At 46.0% G+C, this 21,554-nt stretch overlaps 2 protein-coding genes across 3 annotated transcripts in view; one reads left to right on the plus strand and one right to left on the minus strand.

Moving 5' to 3' along the window:
- The window catches only part of LOC142013951 (unconventional myosin-VIIa-like), a 61,556-nt gene extending 49,564 nt beyond the window's left edge, over nucleotides 1-11,992 (minus strand). Inside the window, exons 1-3 of the mRNA XM_074995973.1 lie at nucleotides 11,867-11,992; nucleotides 11,265-11,334; nucleotides 9,741-9,867 (exon numbers count right to left, since the gene is read on the minus strand). Coding sequence (XP_074852074.1) covers nucleotides 9,741-9,867; nucleotides 11,265-11,334; nucleotides 11,867-11,992 — 323 coding nt within the window. The remainder of the gene's footprint in view (nucleotides 1-9,740; nucleotides 9,868-11,264; nucleotides 11,335-11,866) is intronic.
- Nucleotides 11,993-15,002: 3,010 nt separating this feature from the next.
- Nucleotides 15,003-21,554, plus strand: part of ARHGEF39 (Rho guanine nucleotide exchange factor 39) — a 63,609-nt gene continuing 57,057 nt past the window's right edge. For both annotated transcript variants that reach the window (XM_074994462.1, XM_074994463.1), the window contains exon 1: nucleotides 15,003-15,241. The gene's annotated coding sequence lies outside the window, so the exon portion shown is untranslated. The remainder of the gene's footprint in view (nucleotides 15,242-21,554) is intronic.

A 21,554-nucleotide genomic window follows, 5' to 3' on the forward strand; every position in this document is an offset into this window, starting at 1 on the left:
TAAAGACTAGCAAAATAGCAAAATAAACTATTTTGCTAGTCTTTAAAGTGCTACTTGACTGCTTTTTATTTTAATTACTTACATTGGGTTTATTAATGAACTAAAGTGATTTTATTAAGTATAAAAGATAGAATTCAAGTGGCCATAAGCAACAACACACAGAACAATGTAGGTTACTAAACAAAATAAAACAGAACAAACAAACTAAGCATAATACACTAAGAAACTGGTCACACATAATACCTCCCCATCAGAGTTGTGCTAGTAAGTATCTTTCACAGACTGAAATGCCTTCTAGTCTGGGCTCAATTCCTCTCCTACCCTGGGCCCTCTTCTCCCTACTGAGTATTAGATGTTTCCACCAGTCATCTAGGGTGGAGTAGCCAGAGAGAACTGATAGCCAAGTTTACCTCCTTCCCTGCCCTTACATAGGTTTTGTATAAGGCAAGAACACTTTGCCTTCAGTCTAAACCTTTTCTGACTTTCAGAAAAATACAGCATCCAAGATGGGTCCCAGCATCAGACAGCATGGTCATGTGTCTCGGTAAGACCTACTATAGCCCCTCCTCCCAGGCTTACAGAAGAACCAAGTCTATCCACAGATCCTTATCCTGAGCACTGGGCTATTAAGTTCCTTAAGTATTATTAATGACACTCATTTACCACAACTATATTAATGATAAAGGTTTATTCTTCATATTTCTAATTCCAAATACAGGAATTATACATCAATACAAACAGCATATATACATTCAGAAGATCAAAACCCTTTGTGATAACATGTCACATGAAGGATATTCCAGTTATGTCATGAGAGTGGTGGCCATATTAGTCTGTAACTTCAAAAACAACAAGAAGTCCTATGGCACTTTAGAGACAAACGAGTTTATTAGGTCATAAGCTTTCATGGGTAATGAAGTGGATTTTACCCATGAAAGCTAATGACCTAATACATTTGTTAGTCTCTAATGTGCCACAGAACTGCTTGATGTTTCTAGTCATGTTCATATTTTCATAAAGCACACAGAATACTCCATCACACACCTACCTCCACCAATCTTTTGCATGTGACAAGGCATCATTTATCCTCCCATCCCTCCCAAGCATAAACTGCCCCACTGGTTTCATGTCCTTAACTGAGCTGTGATCCTGTGACAGCACATGTGCCCTAAGACTGAAGTCCTACCCTGTGTGAAGATCTGTCAGTTACTGAACAAAAGCAGGAAATACCACACATACTCCAAAGGGCAGGACTGTTTACACACCTTGGCAATGCACCTTGGGTCCCAGGTGTGGCTTCGGCTCTGCAGCTTTCTGTGGCAACAGCGTGGAGTGATAGGGCAATGTACAGTTAGTTAGTTAACACAATACCTTAAGACTAAGAGACAGTATATAGAAAAGGAAGAGGGCAGCAAAGAAACAGTGAAATGGCCAAGATAGGAAATGGGAAGTCATTCAGAATATATACAGTTTCCTATATTCCCCCCAAAACTTTTGCCAGAGGGAAAAAACAAGCTGCCATGGTTTATGTGCATGAAAGACACCCGTCTGGGAATATTTTGAAGAAATTTGTTCCCTGGGTAAAAAAGGAAAACATGTCAAGTGTAAGCAAAGCAAGAAGATGGTGCAAAGCCTAGCTGCATGAATGATACATCAAAAGCAAAACTGTTCACTGAGAGAAAAATATGTGGAGGAAGATGTGGATAGGGGTCAGTGGATCAACTGGATAGTAACTTAAATAATTCACTTTGCAATGCATCTTTCTTCAAAACTCACTCTTATGCCTTTTCGGGGAAGTGTGATTTGACAAGTAAATTCCCAAGCTGTTTGTTGTGTTGGATATTGCTACAAAAAAGTTTCTTAGCTAATCCTTATGGCTTATTTAATTAGTTAACTAAGTGTAGAATCTTAACAGAAAGGTACACTTGTTTGTCCAACAAAACAAAACAAAACAAATCAGAAATGTAGCACTTTAAAGACTGAAAAACTGATTTATTAAGTGATGAGCTTTCGTGGGACAGACCCATTTCCTCAGGTCAATCTCATTTCCAACACAGACTGACATTAAAAGTACAGAGGACCAAAAGGGAAAAAAAAACCCTATTGCAAATTTTTTTTAATTTTTTTTTCGTCCTCTGTACTTATAAATGTCAGTCTGTATTGGAAATGAGATTGATCTGATGAAGTGGGTCTGTCCCATGAAAGCTCATTACCAAATAAATCAGTTTGTTAGGTTTAGAATCTATCACTCAAATATATAGTACAGAAAGCTGCAGTATGAGAAATCTAGACTTGCCAGTTGCCACTGAGTGTCATTTTCTTATTTTATATTACCTAATACATGGCCTTTATTTGTAATGTCATAGCCACAGGCCATAATGATGATGCCATAAGTCTATTCCCTATTTTACTCCTGCATAACTTAGGTTTTCCATGAGCCCGTGATTATTATTTCCAAAGGAACCCCAGCCTATACAGTAAAACCCCAGTAATCAGACATAATCAGGACTGACTCATGGTCAGATACTCATAAAAGTTAGATAAGCTGTGCTGGGATTGGGGGTTATGGAGCGGGAGGACAGGGATGGGAGGGTGGGGCTGCCTCAGGCCCTTTTGAAATGATGGTGGTTGGCTCCCTGGGTGGGCAGCCCCCACCAGTCCCGGGGAGCTAAGACCCAGCTGGTTCCAGGCCAGAGTCATAGCCGCCCAGAGAGAAGAGCTCCGGGGTGCAGAGCTGACACCAGCCCCGGGGTGGGAAGCCCTCACTGGTCCCAAGGTGCAGAGACCCAGCTGATCCCAGGGCCTGAGCCACCTCAAGCCCCAGGGCACAGAGCCCCAGCTGCCCTGGGCTGGCTGGCAGTCAGCCGGTGGCCCTGGGGCGCAGAGCTCTGGCAGGCAAGCAGACTGTTAGCTGCCACCAAGCCAGATCCCTGGGCAGGCAGCCATCCCTGCGACCTGCCCAGGATGAGGAGGTCCTACCGGACAGCGGGGGGAGCCCCAGCCAGCCAGCCTGTGTGGGCAGCTGGCTGCACAGTGCTTGGGGAAATTATCCAAGCCCCTGATTATCCAACATTCCGTTTCATCCCACAACACCTCAGGTGATGTGGGATAAAATGGAGCATTGGATGACTGGGGTTCCCCTGTGCAATACTTGTTTTCTCAAAAAACACAAATACCAGTGAGTTCAATGGAGCTTACTCCAAAACTGAGTCTCAGGAGGGAGTCCTCACTGTTTTACAAAATTAAGTTCACTCTAAGCAGAGTCCATCTTAGCTTTTGTGGTAACTTGATTTAAATCAATCCACCTTGCGACAAGGACTTCAGCTCTGACACAAGCAGGAATGACGATGGCAGATCATATCAGCCTTCGTTTAGGAGCTGGCTGTTATGCAATGTGCCAGCTGCAGTCTCTGTGAGACACCTGCATTCAAACCCAGCAGAGCAAGCGGCAGTGGCTAATCTGAGTAATGATGAACATACAGAACTTAGGCCATGCTATTTCTGGGCCTGTTTTGAGGGATGGGATCTCCTACCTTCACAGCAATCTGTGCACTCAGAAGCAACAGAATTCAACATTTCTCCAAAACTAAATGCTACTTTGATGAACTAAGTATAACAAGGGGGCCATCCTTTACTCCTCCTTCAGATCTTTGCTCATGCTAAGTGTTTTCAATTATTGCTTTTGCTGTTTGTAGACAACACAAACCATGAACTTCCTGTTGTAGCAGCAGAGAAACAAGTTAATAACCTGATATATACATGTATATGATATATTTTATCATTTGTCCTGAAAACTTACCATACAAAAAGCACAAGCAGCAATCAGAAAAGAGATCACACAGGCTACTGACTTATCAGGGAACCCCAACTAATGGTTCTTACTTCACTCCTCTCCACCCCCTTCTCCAGGAGCCTAACATATAGCACCTGACCACAACCCTGACTTCATCATTACAGAGTCACCTACACTTAGCATACCATTAGAAACTGTGCCCTGATCCAGCAAGAATCAGGGAAAGCATGGCAAGAAGTGTCAGCAGGTTAAAAAAGGGAACAGGCAGACAGGACTCATGGGTTCAACTCCCTCCTACAGGGCTTCCTACATCATTAATAAGGAATTTCCACTCTAAGCATGTCCATTTTCTATGTATAGAAATGAGACATTCCTCCCAGGATCACACCAATCACAAGGCTTATCTTTCAAAGAAGTGTAATAGCCAAGAGGTAAATCTAGCAAACACTTAAACATAGTCAAATTTTACACAGTATTCCAAAATAACCAGGAGCCTGGCCCAAAACCCAGTAGTGTGCAAGGGGCTTTCACCTCCAGCTAATTCTGTCTACTGCACTGCACAGTTCCACAGTTGTCTAATAACAACACAGTGCGACCCTGCTTAACATGTCAGGTTCCATAACAAATTCACTCTGCTTGCAAGTGTCTGTGTATGTTATGGTTGGAGATGAGTTTGCAGATTAGGCTGGGTCCTAAACCACTGAGGACATTGAACAGCAGAATCTCATGCAAGCAATAGAAGAAGACTAGGAAACAGCAGAAGGATCAGCAAACAAATCTAATGTATTTGTGGCAAGCCATCCCCTTGAGAAGGCAGGCAGCTGGATTCCACACACCACTTTCATCTCTGCACTGTTTCTACAGTCGCTAGATACAGCAAGTTAAAGTTATCTAGTCTGAAGGTGACAACAAGCAGATCATTGTAGACAGATCCTTGTCTGGAAAGTAAGGGGGAGTTTCCTACTAGTATGTTTCAGCACTGATATACCCAATGGTACAGGCACACAAAGGAATTAGAATTTCTTCCATTCTTTCCCTTAATCCAGTGATTCTCAAATTTTTTGGCCCACAGCCCAAATCACTCAATGCAAATCTTTCTGTGGACTACTAACCAACAACCCAGGATGACAAAATGTCTTCTTTTATCTCAAAATATCTTAATTATTAAATTATTCATATTAGGCTACTGGAGTTATAAGAAGGCATATACAGGTTGAAACTTTCTTGTCTAGAACTCTCTTGTTGGGCAACATCCATGGTCTGTAAGGGCCATGGATGTTGCTCGACCAGAGACCATGCGGACAAGAGAGCCTCAGTTGCCCAGAGGCTTGGGAGACCCTGCAGGGAGACTGGCTGGGGCCAGACCTGGGAGCCCCATGAGGAGACTGGCCACGGCTGGGAGCCCAGCTGGCATCCCCACAGCAGCAGAGAGTCATGCTGGGGCTGGGGTCCGCAACAGCAGTCCGTGGCAGCGTGGAGCTGAGCCACGCCATGACTGAGGATGTCTGGAAGAAGCCCTGTGGCACCAGGAAGCAGTGACACAGCAGCAGGCAGCTGTGCTACAGCCAGGGATCCCTACCAGCAAGCGGGGGATCCCCACAAGCAACTCCATGGCAGTGGGGAGCCGCACCAGGGCCAGGGATGCCCAGCAGCAGCCCCTCAGAAGTGGGGGGCAGCCTTGGGGCTGAGGATCCCTGCTGGAAGCCCTGCAGTAACAGGGAGCTAGGCTGTGGGGGAAGCCCCCCTGCAGCCCAGCAGCAGGGACCCCTGCCAAAAGAGCCCCCCTCCATCTCCACAAAGCAGCCTGAGAGCAGGCAGATAGTGGTGCTCAGAAGGGGGAGCACCCATCAGGCGAGCCCAAGGCCTGACCTCCTTTGGTCCAGCAAATTCCTTCATTTGGAACCACTCAGGTCTCAAGGGTGCCAGACCACAAAGGCACAACCTATATAACTGGTAAGAAAGGAAACATTTATAATCAAAATCGTTAAATAGATTAAGTGCTCTACCTTTGTTAGTTTATCAAACTTCATTTTAAATAAAATATTAATTTATCTCTAAAAATAGGTTTCAATGTGGTCTTTATTTATGGCAGGGGTAGGGAACCTTTTTTGACTTGGGGGTGACTGATCTACAGAAAAAGCAGTCAGGTGCCATAGAAGTAAGAGGCAACCCTCCCCCTAAAACAAACAAACAACCCCCTACCCCAACCCTCACTGATGTGCCTCCAACTGACATATCTCACTCCCATGATGCTCCAGCCCCACTGCAGGCAGGGAGGGGCAAGAGGAGGGCAAGGAGACAGGGAGAACCAAACTTCAAGGCTTCCCACAGGCCAGATTAACTTTTTTGGGGTCCCAGGTGTAGTAATGAAACGGCCTGACAATCAGGCTTGGTGTAAGGCATGATTATATATTACGATTTAAAAATAATTGCACATGGCTACACAATCTCACGGAAGAGAGAAGTGTTTGTTCTTTTACTTTCACACGTATATACCATATGAATGCTATCCAATACATTGTGGGTTATCCAACACAGAAGGACTCTCTGATACCACATAGAGTAACCACACCTATACAGTTGTCTGAACTTATAAACTGAGACCTTACCATCTATCACAATCAGACAGATAGCAAGCCAAACCCATCCAGCTGAAACTGTTTTAAAGTTAGTGTATAAAGCAGAAGGAAGGCAACAAGCAAAACATAACCACAGAGCCATGCCACCTGATCATAAGAAAGCCTGAGAGTGGACAGTTGCAAACAGGAAAAATTCCTGGACAAAAATTGACAACAGATGAAAAATGGTAAAAGAACTGACTTTACTAAAAATACACAGGAAACATATGTTTGTTGCTGGATGGTTCACAATGTTCTTAATTGTAATTGGTCTATTTTTTGTGTTTGTTTTTATACACCTCCTGAACAGGCATACGTAAAAAATAAAATTAAGCAGCTAAAATTTGTTAAATTTGGCAAAATATCTAAATTTACGTCATGAGGATGCTAAACGTGTGTACTTCATGATGAGCACCCCTTGATGGGCGCAGAAGCCAGTCAAGGTATATTATGCAAACTGTGTGGGAACTCACACTGGCCTAGAGGTTAATCAGGCTTGGTACATTAAACACAAAGGATGGTGGCTATGTGAATGCTATGCTACAACTGACTCTAATGATACTAAAAGAAGCTGGGTTCATATGGTAAGCAAAGAACTGGTTCAAGAGGTGATACAAACACGAGATATGGTCTGTGCTCTGAGGTACTCAAAATTTTTCCATACCCAGACACACGTGTGCTGCCAATGATATTGGATTTTGTTTGCCTGTTACCAGCACAATTCAAATTGGTTCCCATGCCTTTTGGCCAACAAGCAGTGTTAATACCACTACTGAAATGCTTACCCCCCATCCCCAAACACTCTACAAGATCTTTTGATTAATTTGTTTCCTCCTATAGAACCTTTACAAGTGGACATGCATAAGTTGGTAGCCAGAACAGGAGAGACCCCAATACCCATAGCCCAACAATACAATCCTGCCACTGAGCAAAAATTGCTGTTTGCAGAAACAACTGAGGCCCAACACAGATGGTTAATAGGTACTCATAAGTACTCATGTTTGCTTATATTTACACCTTTTACTCACATTCACATTTATATTGATATATCTGATATACTTATTCACACAGGAATTCCCATGCCTATCACCTACTCACCTAATGATTTATATAATCTTTATGTAACAAGTTATAAGCATTTACGAGCACTTACAGAATCACAGAACGCTAGACTGGAAGGGACCTTCAGAGGTCATTGAGTCCAGTCCCATGGCCACATAGCAGGACCATGATAGACCATCCCCTGTAAATGTCTATCTAACCTGGTCTTAAATATCTCCAGTGATGGAGATTCCACAACCTCCCTCAGCAATTTATTCCAGTGTTTAACCACCATGACAGTCAGGAAGCTTTTCCTAATGTCCAACTTGAACCTCTCTTGCTGAAGTTTAAGCCCATTGCTTCTTGTCCTACCCTCAGAAGCCAAGGAGAACAATTTTTCTCCCTCCTTCTTGTAACCCTCTTTGAGGTACTTGAAAACCGCTATCATATCCCCTCTCAGTCTTCTCTTTTCTAAACTAAACAAGCCCAGTTCTTTCAGTCTTCCCTCATAGCTCATGTTCTCTAGACCTTTAATCATTCTTTTTGCTCTTCTCTGGACCTTCGCCAATTTTTCCACATTTTTCTTGAACTGGATGCAGTACTCCAACTAAGGGCTAATGAGCGCTGAGTAGAGCAGAAGAATGACTTCCCACTTCTAGCTCTCAACACTCCTGTTAATTATCAGGTTGCTGAGTTAGTCTCCTTCTTCAAAAACAACAAGAAGTCCTGTGGCACCTTAGAGACTAACATATTTTGGAGCATAAGCTTTCATGTGCAAAGAGCCGCTTCATCAGATGCAAGTTCTTGGCCCCCTGGAGGTGTCCCACAGTGCCCCAATGTGACCACTCTGGCCACCACTTTTATCTCTGCTGCTGTCTAGGTGTGCAAGAAATGGCCCAGGAAGGTCTGGATTTCATTTCCTGTTTGGTCAGAATGGAGAGCACAGCAGGCAGCACATCTCAGTGGCACATATGGCCATGAATTTCCAGGGTTGCAGATGAGCTCCAGCATGGAGCATGCAGGAGATCTAGGACCTCATTGCTGTGTGGGGGGTTGAAGCTGTACTAGCAAAACTACAAAGCATCAAAAGAAATGCAGACTTCTTACTCCAAGATCTCACAGAGTATGATGGAAAAAGGATAAAACAGGGATGCCCTGCAGTGCCACATGAAAACACAGTTGCTCAGGCAGGTGTACCAGAAGACAAAGGAAGCAAATGAATGTTCAGGATCATTGCAGTAGACAACCTGCTTCTATGAGCGGCTGCATGGGATTCGGGGGGGGGGCAGGGGGGCAACCACTGTCCCTAAAGGGTTCTGTAGATATCTCCCAAGAGATCCCTCAGGCAGCCTCTGGAAACAGCAGGGAAAACATTATAGATGAAGAAGAGGACGATGTTCTCCAGTTCTGGGCACCCCAATTCAAGAAAAATGTGGAGAAATTAGAGAAGGTCCAGAGAAGACCAACTAGAATGATAAAAGGTCTGGAGAACATGACTTATGAAGAAAGGCTGAAAGAATTGGGCTTGTTTAGCTTGGAAAAAAGAAGATTGAGGGGGGACATGATAGCGGTTTTCAGATATCTTAAAGGATGTCATAAGGAGGAGGGAGAAAACTTGTTCTTCTTGGCCTCTGAGGAGAGAACAAGAGGCAATGGACTTAAGCTGCAGCAAGGGAAGTTTAGGTTGGATATTAGGAAAAAGTTCCTAACTGTCAGGGTGGTCAAGTACTGGAATAAGTTGCCAAGGGAGGTTGTGGAATCTCCCTCGCTGGAGATATTTAAGAACAGATTAGATAGATGTCCATCAGGGATGGTGTAGATAGTGGTCGGTCCTGCCGTCGGGGCAGGGGACTGGACTCGACGGCCTCTCGAGGCCCCTTCCGGTCCTAGTGTTCTATGATTCTATGATTCTATAACAGTGGTTAGCAGGCAAACAGAGCGGCTGATCTCACTGACAGCCAAGAACTTTTTTTAACTTTGTGCCTCATCCCCTTCACCCAGGATGTTTTGCAGCCAGACTCTGATAGTGGGGAGAGCATCTCCGCTCAGTTCTCATTTTTAATCATGCTACAAGTGAGTTAGGAGAACTGGGTGTGATCTATGGCAGGCACTGTACCTACACAGCCCAGAGACCTCAGAACAACTTGTTAATGTGTCTGGGGACAGAGAACCAATCCTCTTTTAACACCTCCATAAAGCTCTCCCAATCAGTGATGCAGGTCTTAAAAAGATCATACTGTCCCCTGATATGGAGCCCTACAAATATTTGTAATTGTTCTCTCTCTTACCTGATGACAATACACTGGTTCTGAAGTCCTGTTGTCAAACGCCCCAACATGGCCTGGTACGCTCTGTCAGCAATGGCAAAGATGTGCGGGGGCAGGGTGCCCTTGCCATGGTTCTGATATTTCTCTGCTATCTGGGAGCAGGGGAAGAACACAATTAATGTTTTGATATTACAGTCAACTCTTTAATATCTGGCAATCCCAGGACTGGGATGTTGCTGGATATTAAAAAATGACACTTAAAAGAGAGATGGCTGTGGGATCCTTGGTGGTGGGCAGAAGACCACACCAGCCCTGTGGCTGGGAGATGGCTGGGGTGCAGAGCCCCTCCAGCAGCTTCAACCTTGCGGAGCTGGCCAGAGTGCTGGGTTCAGGGGAACTCTTGCAGACCCACAGCTGGGAGAAATCTGCCGGGGGAGGGGTGGGGCTCTGCGGGTGGCACAGGTTCCACTGTGGTATGGGGAAACACCAACACACGAGGCTTTGCCGGCGTCCCCGGGATCTGCCGCAGCACAGGGGAACACCAGTGCACAGGGCTTTGCTGGTGGCCCAGGGCCTGGGGATCTCCTAGCAGCCTGGGCACCATCGCAGTGCAGGGCTCTGCCAGCAGCCCGGGGATGTGCCAGCAGCCTTGGGCTCTGCTGACAAGCGTGGCTGCACCAGGGCATGGGGCCCTGCTGGCAGCCTGGACACAGGGGAACCCAGTGGCCCCAGGGAGAACTCAGGCGAGAGCAGAGCTCCATCAGCAGATGGGCTGGGGAGCAGAGCTCCACTGGGGCAAGGGGAACTCTGGCAGCCAAGGGGCTGAGAACCAGCCGGTCCAGCCCCAAGAAACCAGAGGTAGAGCCAGCAGGTGCTGATGCCAGTTAATTGAGAGTTATGGTTTAACAAATACTGGTTTTGAGTTTACTGTACGATTTCCATGATATGATACAGTAAATCCAAAATACACCATTTGTCAGATGAAGATGTTCAGAAATGTAATGTGCTCTGGAACTCCCTGCTACTGCTCTGCTTTGGAACCTTCTGGCAAACTGCAAACGTCATCTCTGTTCTTGAGCATTTGTGGGGAGGAAGACAATAACATAGGGTGTGAACAGTGGTTTCACTGTGATGGTTTCTGCAATGACTATTTTTTTACTGCTGTATGGTCAAGTCAATGAGTATATTTTATATGTATTTAAATCTACAATACTGTCTTTCAAATAAGATGAAGCACCTAGAGGCATGGGTGACAGAGAAATCAAAACACAGCTGACAAAACCATATGACACTACTACATTTTCGAAAGCATAGAGGCTCAAAAGCATATGGAAAAGCCTCCTACAAAAGTCCAACTAGCAACGTTCCTTATGTATAACATAACTTCACAGAGAAGTAATGTGATTGGAATATCCAACAGCAAAGGGAACTCTTTTGCAAAACTCTGTTTCCCTGTCTGGTCCAGCCCCAAGAAGGATCACCTGCAACCACATGAGGCACCACACACTCCTGTTAGTACCACCACATACTGGAATGAGGAGAGACTTACTGGTTTCTCATAGAGTGGGAGGCTCTGGAATGGGTTCATCGCAATCAGAATGTCCCCAATATATGTCTAATGTAAGAAGAAAATTCCCATCAAGATAAGTAAGCTTTGCACTATGTCCCCCTTGCACTACACGATTGAGCTGTAGTGAGAAACCCATGTTCCTTTGCATCGCTTCCCACCACATCCCCTTGCCCCACAACCCCAGTAACCCACCCTTCCCAAGCAGTACTTAATTTGTACTGAAAGAGATACTCAGTACATTTTTAATTTGCATAACTGGAAATGTACTGCAGGCTTAGCCCTGGTAGCACAAATTAAGCACAGTCCACGCACCCTGTGCACACACATATAGTGTGGCATAAGGTCCCCTAGGCCCCTTTCCGCCCTCCGTGTCCCTTGGCGCTCACACATAGCCCAGTGTCCCTGAGCCCCCCAGTACACTCTTCCAGTGCCCCATGACCCAGGCGGCCCCCACACATACCAGAAGTCCCTTCTCTTACCCTCCTGTCACTTCTGCACAAGCGGAGCCCAACAGCAGACCCCTCGGCCGCAGCTCCCCTTCGCCCGCACCCAGCATTGCTCTCGCTCCCCCACTCACATAGATCCGCTGCTGCTGGAAGCGGCTGCCCAGGCTCTGCAGCAGTCTCGCCTCGTCCAGCTCTGCCAAGGCCGCCAGATCCTCGCTCCCGTCGCAGGCCAGTGGCCCCGACTCCCCAAGAGGCATCATCCCAGCAGGGATTAGCACCGAGCGCACCCCAGCACCAAGAACACAACCAAAAGAATTGGATCGAGCCGATGAAGTGGGTCTGGCCCAGGAAAGCTCAGCATTGAATAAATCATTTTGTTTGTCTTTAAAGTGCTACATTTCTGCTGCTTTGTTTTGTTGGAGCACAGACTAACACAGCTACCTCTTTGTTACTAGTCAACAAAAAGAATGCTAATTTTTATAGACCCAGAATATAAACAGCTGCAAGAAGGAAAACTAGAGTGTGAAAAGGCAAATTATTGTGATTGTGACATCTCATTGTCTCATTGCTTTGTTCTAGGGTGGTACTCTTTAGATTTTTTTAAAGCTATGAGCTTATCTACACAGTGACCCTGTAACTATAGTGGTTTGAAAGTGTACAGACAAGTCCTAAACTCCACATCAAGAAAATAAAAGCCTATCCAAAATGAGTAGTCACATGAAGCTCCCTTATATTTTGGGAAATAAACAAACAAACAAACAAACTGCAACCCAAGCTGGAGAATAGCTAGGCTACTGATGTGCTGACCACAGCCTATCACCATGCTGATTAACACACTGACTCATTGGTTCCTTGGCTTGTCCTATCAGTCCATATTGGTCAGTTGTTGCCTGTTTGGGGCAGTGTATTCCTATGTGTTTTCTGTACAGTGTCTAGCACATCATGACTCTGGCCATAACTGGCGCTGTCCCAGGTGATTCAAAACAAATAATAAATCCCACCTGTTGGTGCATTTATGCCAGTATCCAAGTGATTACTTCCATATAGCTAACTCCTTTAGCTGTACTTTCTAGTTGCCATCCTTTGTCCTACTTGCTACTGTTTTCCTTTCTTCTCTTTCCCTCAGACTCATTATTTTAGGGTTACCATATCTGAATTTTCAAGAAAGATGACACCCCTCACAGAGAGTGGATCTGTATTGGTATCTACCAACTCACATGGTATTGGTGTACTGTCTTGTCTCTGTGGCGCCCTATAGACTAACAGATGCTTTGGAGCGTAAGCTTTCGTGAGCAAAGACCCACTTCGTCAGATGCGTCTGACAAAGCGGGCCTTTGCCCACAAAAGTTTATGCTCCAAAATATCAGTTAGTCTATAAGTCGCCACAGGACTTCTTGTGGTTTTTGAAGATACAGACTAACTCAGCTACCCCTCTCATATTTGTCTTCTCTCTTTCTGTCTTGGCAGTCACTCGATAATGAGTAGGATATCTTCATGTAACCCTCTTATTTGTGAGTCCGTGATGGCTGATCAGCCTGATTCTGGAGCCAAAGGTCTTATCACAGAAGGGTCAGATGTTGGTAGCTGCTGGAAGGAGGTGGGGCAGTTTTTGCTGTTCCTCTCTTCTTCTCTGCCTCTCCTCCTCTGCACTGCAGCAGGACCTCTCAAATTGTGCCACCCCCTCACAGATTAGCACTCTACAATGGTGATGGTCCTGGGCAAGCTCCTCCCAAGCATTGATACCAATGCTGCACTTTTTCCTATATGCCTTAATCCCAACTCTATAGCTCTTCCACTGGCCCCCAATGTTCTTCTGTCCCTCCTTCAACTTGGAAAACAGAATCTGTTTTGGGAGGCACTGATCAGACATCCAAACTACATGACCAGCCCAACAAAGCTGTTGAAACAAAAAGCAGTCAAGTAGCACTTTAAAGACTAGCAAAATAGTTTATTAGGTGAGCTTTCGTGGGACAGACCCACTTCTTCAGACCATAGCCAGAGCAGAGCGGACTGAATATTTAAGTCACAGAGAACCAAAAACAGTAAGCAAGGAGGACAAATCAGAAAAAGATAATCAAGGTGAGCAAATCAGAGAGTGGAGGGGTGGGGGGAAGATCAACTTGGCTCAATCTAATTCTTGATCTTCCTCCCCACCCCTCCACTCTCTGATTTGCTCACCTTGATTATCTTTTTCTGATTTGTCCTCCTTGCTTACTGTTTTTGGTTCTCTGTGACTTAAATATTCAGTCCGCTCTGCTCTGGCTATGGTCTGAAGAAGTGGGTCTGTCCCACGAAAGCTCACCTAATAAACTATTTTGCTAGTCTTTAAAGTGCTACTTGACTGCTTTTTGTTTTGATAGTGCATAGACTAGCACGGCTTACTCTCTGTTACTATTCAACAAAGTTGTTGGTGAATGATAATGGTTTTAATGCTAGTCATGTTTGATTCTTCCCAGACACTCATGTTCATGTGTCTATCTTCCCAAGAAATATTTATGATTCTCTTGATGCAGCATTGACGATACTATTGGAGTACCTTCATATGACACTTGCATGTTGTCCAGGTTTCACTTGCATACAGTAGCATCGGAATAACCACTGTGTTGCATACAAGTAGCTTTGTCTTGCACAAATGTCCTGGTTTTCAAACACTCTCTGTCTCAAGCAGGCAAAAATCAGAGCTTGCACAGCTCAGATAATGCTGGATTTCTACACCAACATCAACCTTAGCAGAAAGATGACTCCCAAAGTATGGGAAATGCTCCACATATTGACACAACATGAGTTGGTAGATACTGATACAGATACGCTCCCTCTCACGGGTGTCCTCTTTTCTGAAAGTTCAAATATGGTAACTCTAATTTATTTAAGTCCCTTTTAAACCTTTCACCCAACACTTTCACCTTTCTCTTCGGCTGGAACGATTTCACTCCAATTTTGCACTTCTTCCTCCGCTGGTTTACTCTCCAGCGACTCTCTCGCTCCTCTCTTCCCCCTGTACTTGCTGACCTCCCTGTTCATCCACCGCTCCGTTCTGCTGCGACCGAGAGAACACAGCAAGCGATCGATCATCCGGGCTCGTCCATGCCCTTATCCCCCTCGGAAGGGCTCCTCAGACTCCAACCCCGGCTCCGCGCCTCCTCTTGCCTCAGGCGCCCCGCTTCCCCGCCTGACCCAAGCCTCCGCGTTTCCTCCCGCCCACTGCTCTCCAGACCTCCTCCGGCCCCGCCTTCCGGCCCTCGCTACAGCCTCGGCTCCATTCGCCGCCCAAGCGCCCTTCTTTTCCTCGCGCCCTAAGTCATCCCGGGCTTGTCAGACTGGTCGTTCCGGTCCCAAGCTAAGTACTGGGTAGGACTTGCCCGCCAGCCGGAGCCGGAGCCATCGGCTCCTTAGCCAGGCATACGGCCCGCCGTAGCCCCTCCCCCGGCCTAGGTGGCGGCCGTTTGAATGCTGGAGTGCGGCTCTGGGTGGAGCAGCTGCGCGGCTGACTGAGGCCCAGCAGGCAGGTAATTGAGTGCCGAGTTTCCTCAGGGTTTGGCTTTGCTCGCTCGGAGCCTCGGTCTGTGGGCGCCAGAAGCTGGTGTCATCAGCGCTAGGACGGTAGCTGGGAGGGTGGAGATGCTGTGCCGCTGTCCTGAGGGGGTGCGTGGGAGCCTGTGTGGGCAAGATACGGGGGAAAGCGGCCTTGGGCTCGGCTCCTGTGGCCGGGACAGGAGCTTCTTCCGGTGTACTAGGGTGGGGGCAAGGTTCTGTGCCGCGCTGTTTGGAGTGGGGGCTGTGCCTCTTGTTCGCGCTGTTCTTTGTGGGGGGCGGGGGAGGCACGGCACAGTGCGTGGCTCTCCTCTGAGGTCGCGGGCCTCGTGCAGTAGCGTGGAGGAGGGGAGAACCGTGAGCTGTTCCGTGGGGTGAGGGGGCAACCCTGTGCCTTTCTGCTGTACTGGGCATGTGTGGGACTGGGGGAGACCAGAGTCCTGCGTTGCCCTATGGGGGTGAGCCAACCTTGTGCTATCTTTCAGTATTGAAGGGGGGCCTGGGGGAGGGAGTGGAACTGTACACTGTTCTGAGCCGGCGTAGCCCTGTTCTCCTCTTCTGCAGTTTTCTGGGAGGAAAGGGACAGCATGGTGTACTGGAAGGGGAGAAGGAGACGACCCTGTGCTCCCCTGCTGCACACTCTCTGTGTGTGTGGGCGGGGGGAAGGGGACCGTGTTCTCGCCTGTACGTTGTTGTGGGGGGAAGAGGAAGTTCTGTGGTGAGGGTAGGAAAAATGACTATAGGTGGAATGCTCTTTGGAATATTCTACAGTGGAATACTCTTTAGGAAAAATGAGAAGGATTGACTGTGGTCCAGTCCTCCCACTCTAGTTGCCCTTTCATTATTTATCCACAGTGGAACAGCTTCAACACCAGAGGCGAAGGGAGCCACCACACTAGAATATTCCATAGGTCAGTGGTCACAGAAATGTCCTGAGAGATGGGAAGTACCCCCCCATTTTTTAAAAAAACCCTCTTTGTCAGCTGGGGTTCCCACATTGCAAGCGAGTAATCTAACCAGGGGGCTAAAAGTTATAAGGGTACCACAACATCCTACTCTTGGACTTGAAAGTGACCCACATGAACCATTGGATGGACCCTGAGCAACTTACCGGATTGCTCACCTATGCTGAGTGCAGGGCCTGAATGCCCATCTTTCCTCACTCTGGTGCCTAGCTGAGAGATACTCCTCTAGAGTGAAGTAGCAGAGTGCATGCTGATAGGGCAAAACACAGGTGCCTAAGGAACATTTATCTCTACAATTTAAACGCCCACTGCATTTAGCAAGAGTCTGAGGGGGTTTCTTGGAGCCCAGAGTGGGATATACGTGCCTTTGGTCTGGCTATGGTCTGAAGAAGTGGGTCTGTCCCATGAAAGCTCACTTAATAAACTATTTTGCTAGTCTTTGAAGTGCTGCTTGTCTGCTTTTTGTCTCATTACCCTTGTCGATCATCACTGCTTGGGCCTCTGATCATGCTGTAGGAGTCTTGTATCAAGATGACAAAACCCATGTTTAAATGTGGTACTACTCTAGTAGGCCTGCTGATGGGGAGGAAGACTGGGGACAAAAGGGGTAAACAGTCCAAGGCCCAGCAGTTCAAAGAATCTCAAGCTCTTCAAAGCACCAGTGGAACAATGCTCACCATGCTCCCGGAAGCTCTGAGGGTTGGGGAAGAGTGGCGCTGCTGAGGACTAGCTGCCCTGGCTCTGCTCTTTCTGCCTGAGACCCACTACTTGTGGGAGCACGGAGTCACTACACACACACGCACACCTTGCACAGGGGCCTGGTGAGGATGTTTGACATATTAGAACACTGGGAACCAGAGAAATGGCTACTTATTGTATATAGATGGAAAGGATTGCCCATGGCTACTGTTGCCTGATTGCGTATAATTATACAAGCTTATTTACCTGGCATTGTTTGGGTCCTTAACACAATTAAGACTGTGCACTTTCCCCTTACTTCCTGACACGTATGAAGGGGAACAGACATTGCTGTCCCTGTACAAACTGGGGAGGGTGGGGAGCTTCAGCCTCACCCCCCTGCTCTCCCTAAAGGGCACCTGGGGGGTGGCAGGCTTAGGACTGAGACAGTCCTGGATGGAGGGGTGTGTGCCCCACCCAGCCCCTTTTACCTGCCTGCTGATTTTTATCTGTTCTTTATGGCTTAATGAGAAGCAGTCCCAATCTGGGCACATCCCATTTTCTGGGCACAACCAAACCCTAACCTAGTTCTAAGTTATGATAAGAGAAAGCTGTATGTTGAATTTGGTGGTCCTAGCTCCACCATTTTGGAGGAGATCTTGAACAAACTCTTTCAAATATATAGTGTACTAGAAGATTTACTGTTTGATTCATTATTATTCTTATTATTTTGACAATGTACATGCTTCATTTAACTCATTGCTTTGTTAGGGGGCTGGGATGCAGGGTTCATTATGCAGCTTGCTCTGGGGAGAGGGGGATGACCCAGCACTTTTCCATCACAACATCTTGGGGCCAAATGAGAAGCGCCTCTTTGTGGCCACTGCAGGTCTAGTGGGCACAGCTGGGGGAGTGGTGCATTAAGTTAGGTGAGAACACAGAAGGACAGCTTGTCCCTCTGCAGCAACATCTCCAGTTTGGATGCCATGACTAGTGAGGAGGCACCACTTCCTCTGGTCCTAGCATGGAGCAGATGCAGCTGGAGGTAGGAGAGGAGGATGTTAGGAAAAGCTAGTAGAGTAGAGTGGTGAGACTCTGGAATGGGTTACCTAGGGACCTGGTAGACTCTTCTTCCCTGTAGGGATTTAAGTACCAGCTTGACAAAGCCATGGCTGGGAAGATTTAGTTGGAACTGGTTCTGCTTTGAGTAGGCAGTTGAGCTCAAGACCTCCTCAGGTCTCTTCCAATCCTATGATTCTATGAGTCTCATCTCCCTATGGACTTCACGGTCAGTAGCATGATTCTGATCAGATAGTCTAGAATACATCCTACTGCTGCTGCTATTATTATTATTATTATTATTATAATAATAGCAGGGAATTACTACCCATAGAGATTCTGTGGTACGATTTGGTTCATTTAAGATTTTTACTCCTGGGCTGTGGCCACACTTGGTCAAAACTTCGAAATGGCCATGCTAATGGGAAAATTGAATACTAGTGAGGTGCTGAAATGAATATTTAGCACTTCATTAGCGTGTTGCCAGCTGCAGCATTTCAAAAGTGCCGCTTTCGAATGCACGTGGCTTGGCTACGTGGAAGTCCTTTTTGAAAGGACCCGCACGTTTCAAAATCCCCTTATTCCTCAGCTGACTTCACATCCACTGACTTCTCCATGTCCACAGAGCCTGTTACCTCATCGTAGAAGCTAATCAGGTTGGTCAGGCAGGATTTGCCCTGGTGAATCCGTGTTGGCTACTTTTGATCACTTTCCCTTCTTCCTGGTGCTCCAAAATGGATTCCTTGAGGAACCCCTCCATTATTTTCCCAGGAACTGAGGTAAGGTTGACCAGCCTATAGTTCCTTGGATTGTCCTCCTTTCCTTTTTAAAGATGGGCACTATGTTTGCCTTTTTCCAGTCATCCGGGATCTCTCCTGATCTCCAAGAGTCTTCAAAGATAATGGCCAAAAGTTCAGCAAGGATGTCTGCCAATTCCCCCAGTACCCTCAGGTGCATTAAATCCATACCCATGGACTTGTGTACATCTAGTTTTTCTAGATAGTTCAGAACTTGTTCCTTCCCCACAGATGACTGCCCTCCACCTTCCCATACTGCATTGTCTAGGACCGTTGTGTGGGAGTTGACTTTGTCTGTGAGGACTGAGGCAAAAAAAGCATTGAGTACTTCAGCTTTTCTTACCTCATCTGTCACTAGGTTACCTATCTCATCCAGTAACAGCCCCACACCTTCTCTGATAACCCATTTATTGTTAACATGCCTGTAGAAATCCTTCTTGTTACTCTTCACATCCCTTGCCAGCCGTAGTTCCAATTGTGCTTTCACTTTCCTGATTACTCCCTGGCATTCTTCAGCTGTGTGTTTATATTCCTCCTTAGTCAACTGTCCACGTTTCCATTTCTTGTATGCATCCTTTTCGAGTTGAAGCTGACTAAGGATTTCCCTGTTAAGCCAAGCTGGTTGCCTACCATGTTTGCATTTCTTACTGTGCAGCTGAATGGTTTGTTCCTGTGCCTTCAGTAAGACTTCTTTAAAATACTGCCAGTTCTATTGAACGCTTTTCCCCTTCATCTTTATTTCCCAAGGGATCCTGCTCATCAGCTGTCTCAGGGAGACGAAGTGTGCTCTTTTAAAATCAAGGGTCTGTATGTTACTGCTCACCCTTCTTCCTTTTGTCCGGATCCTGTCTTGTGGTTGCTGCAGCCCAGGTTTCCACCCACTTCTGTTTCTCCTACTAGTTCTTATCTGTTTGTGAGCAGCGAACAAACAGACCACAGGTATCTTTCAATGAAACAACGAGCAAACCACGAACATTACAGATAACTTAACCGAAGGGTCAGGTAATCACTCTTTCTTTATCAGGATAACTTCCTTGCAAAACTCTCCTGTTTGCTGCTTCTGTTAGGTGGTAGACAATGTAACTAGCTATAGGATGGGTTTGCATGATATTAATTCCATACAAAATTATGGCATGGCTAAAACAACACTCAATATGTTGAGATAAATGGTGGAAATATAATTTTTAATGCTAATGATAAAGTGTTGTGAAAAGTTGTTTTGTTTGGTTTTTTTTGGGTCAACTGAATTGGGAGGGAACAGCTCAGTGGTTAGAGCATTGGCCTTGTAAACCCAGGGTTGTGAGCGCTGTCCTTGAGGAGGCCTTTCAAGAGTCTGGGGCAGGTTAGATTAAAAACGTGTGTAAGGGATGACGATAGGTCCTGCTGTGAGTGCAGGGGACTGGACTCAGTGACCTCTCAAGATTCCTTCCAGTTCTTTGTCAAATTAATCATTATATCATAGAAATTTGACTGTAATCCTGTGTGAGAATATCAGTGCTAATAAAAATAGCTGATATAATTTCCTGACTTCTATAAAGCATTTACATTAGTTATTGTAGATAAACACCTGAACACGAGCTCAGAGTGGGTTAAAATGATGATGTTATGAGGGATTGACAAGGGAATGCAAAGTAGCAGCAGGGATAGTAACAGAGAGGTAGCCATCTTAGTCTGTGTGCTAACAAAAACAGAACAGTGGTAATATAGCACTTTAAAGATTAACAGAATGATGTATTTTTGGCGATGAACTTTCGTGGGACAGACCCAGTTCATCAGATCAATAGCATTTCCAGTACAAACTGACATCTGTAAGTACAGAGATCCAAAAAAAGTTCCAATAAAAACTAACAAATCAAGTACATGGGACTGAAGGACGGGATGAGGGGTGGGGAATGCTTGTGTCTCGCCTGAGATGATAATGAGCATTGAAGGAAGGGTAGGAGTCCTTGTAATGAGTGAAAATATTGTTGTTTTTGTTCATACCAAGTGTTAATGCGGCGAATTTGAATATGAACTCCAATTCACAAATCTCCCTATGCAATCTGTTTTTGAAGTCTCTCTTTGTTGTAAGACACAAATTCTTGGGTCTTTAACAGAATGACCCACTGAAGTGTTCACTGACCGGCTTATGTGTATTGAGATTCCTGATGTATGTTCTTTGTCCATTCATTCTGTGGTGAAGAGTTTTCCCGGTTTGTCCAATATACATAGTGGAGGGGCATTGCTGGCACATAATGGCATGTGTAATATTGGTCAAGGTACACGAGGATGAGCCCTTGTAACTAAGATGGTTAGGTCCAGTGATATCTCCAGAATAAATATGTGAACAATGTTGGCAGCGGGGTTTGTTGCAAGGAAAAGTTCCAGGATTAGTATTACTGTGGTGTAGCCTGTGATTGCTAGTGAGAATCTTTCTGAAGTTAGGAGGTTGTCTGTAGGAGAGGACAGGCCTGTCACCAAGGGCCTTCCAGAGTATAGCATCATGATCTAGAATAAGTTGTAGGTTGCTCAGGGTGGCTGCCATTATGCAAATGAGGCACTGAATATTCATCACCGCCTCATTAGCATTTTAACCTGCTTCATTTACATGCCCCTTCTGAAAGGGTGGGGCCTGTGTAGACATAGCCTATGTGTTCTAACTGCTGTTGGGTAAGTTTGTGAGATGCACCATGGGCTGTCTCATTAAGAAACTAACTGAAAGCTTTCCTGGCCTATTTCTAAGACCAGTTGTCTCGTTCTATGACTCTGCAGAGATGGGACATGTGGCTGGGGGTGAAGTGGAGGAGAGA

This window comes from Carettochelys insculpta, chromosome 5, assembly GCF_033958435.1.
Source record: "Carettochelys insculpta isolate YL-2023 chromosome 5, ASM3395843v1, whole genome shotgun sequence".
NCBI lineage: Eukaryota > Metazoa > Chordata > Testudines > Carettochelyidae > Carettochelys > Carettochelys insculpta.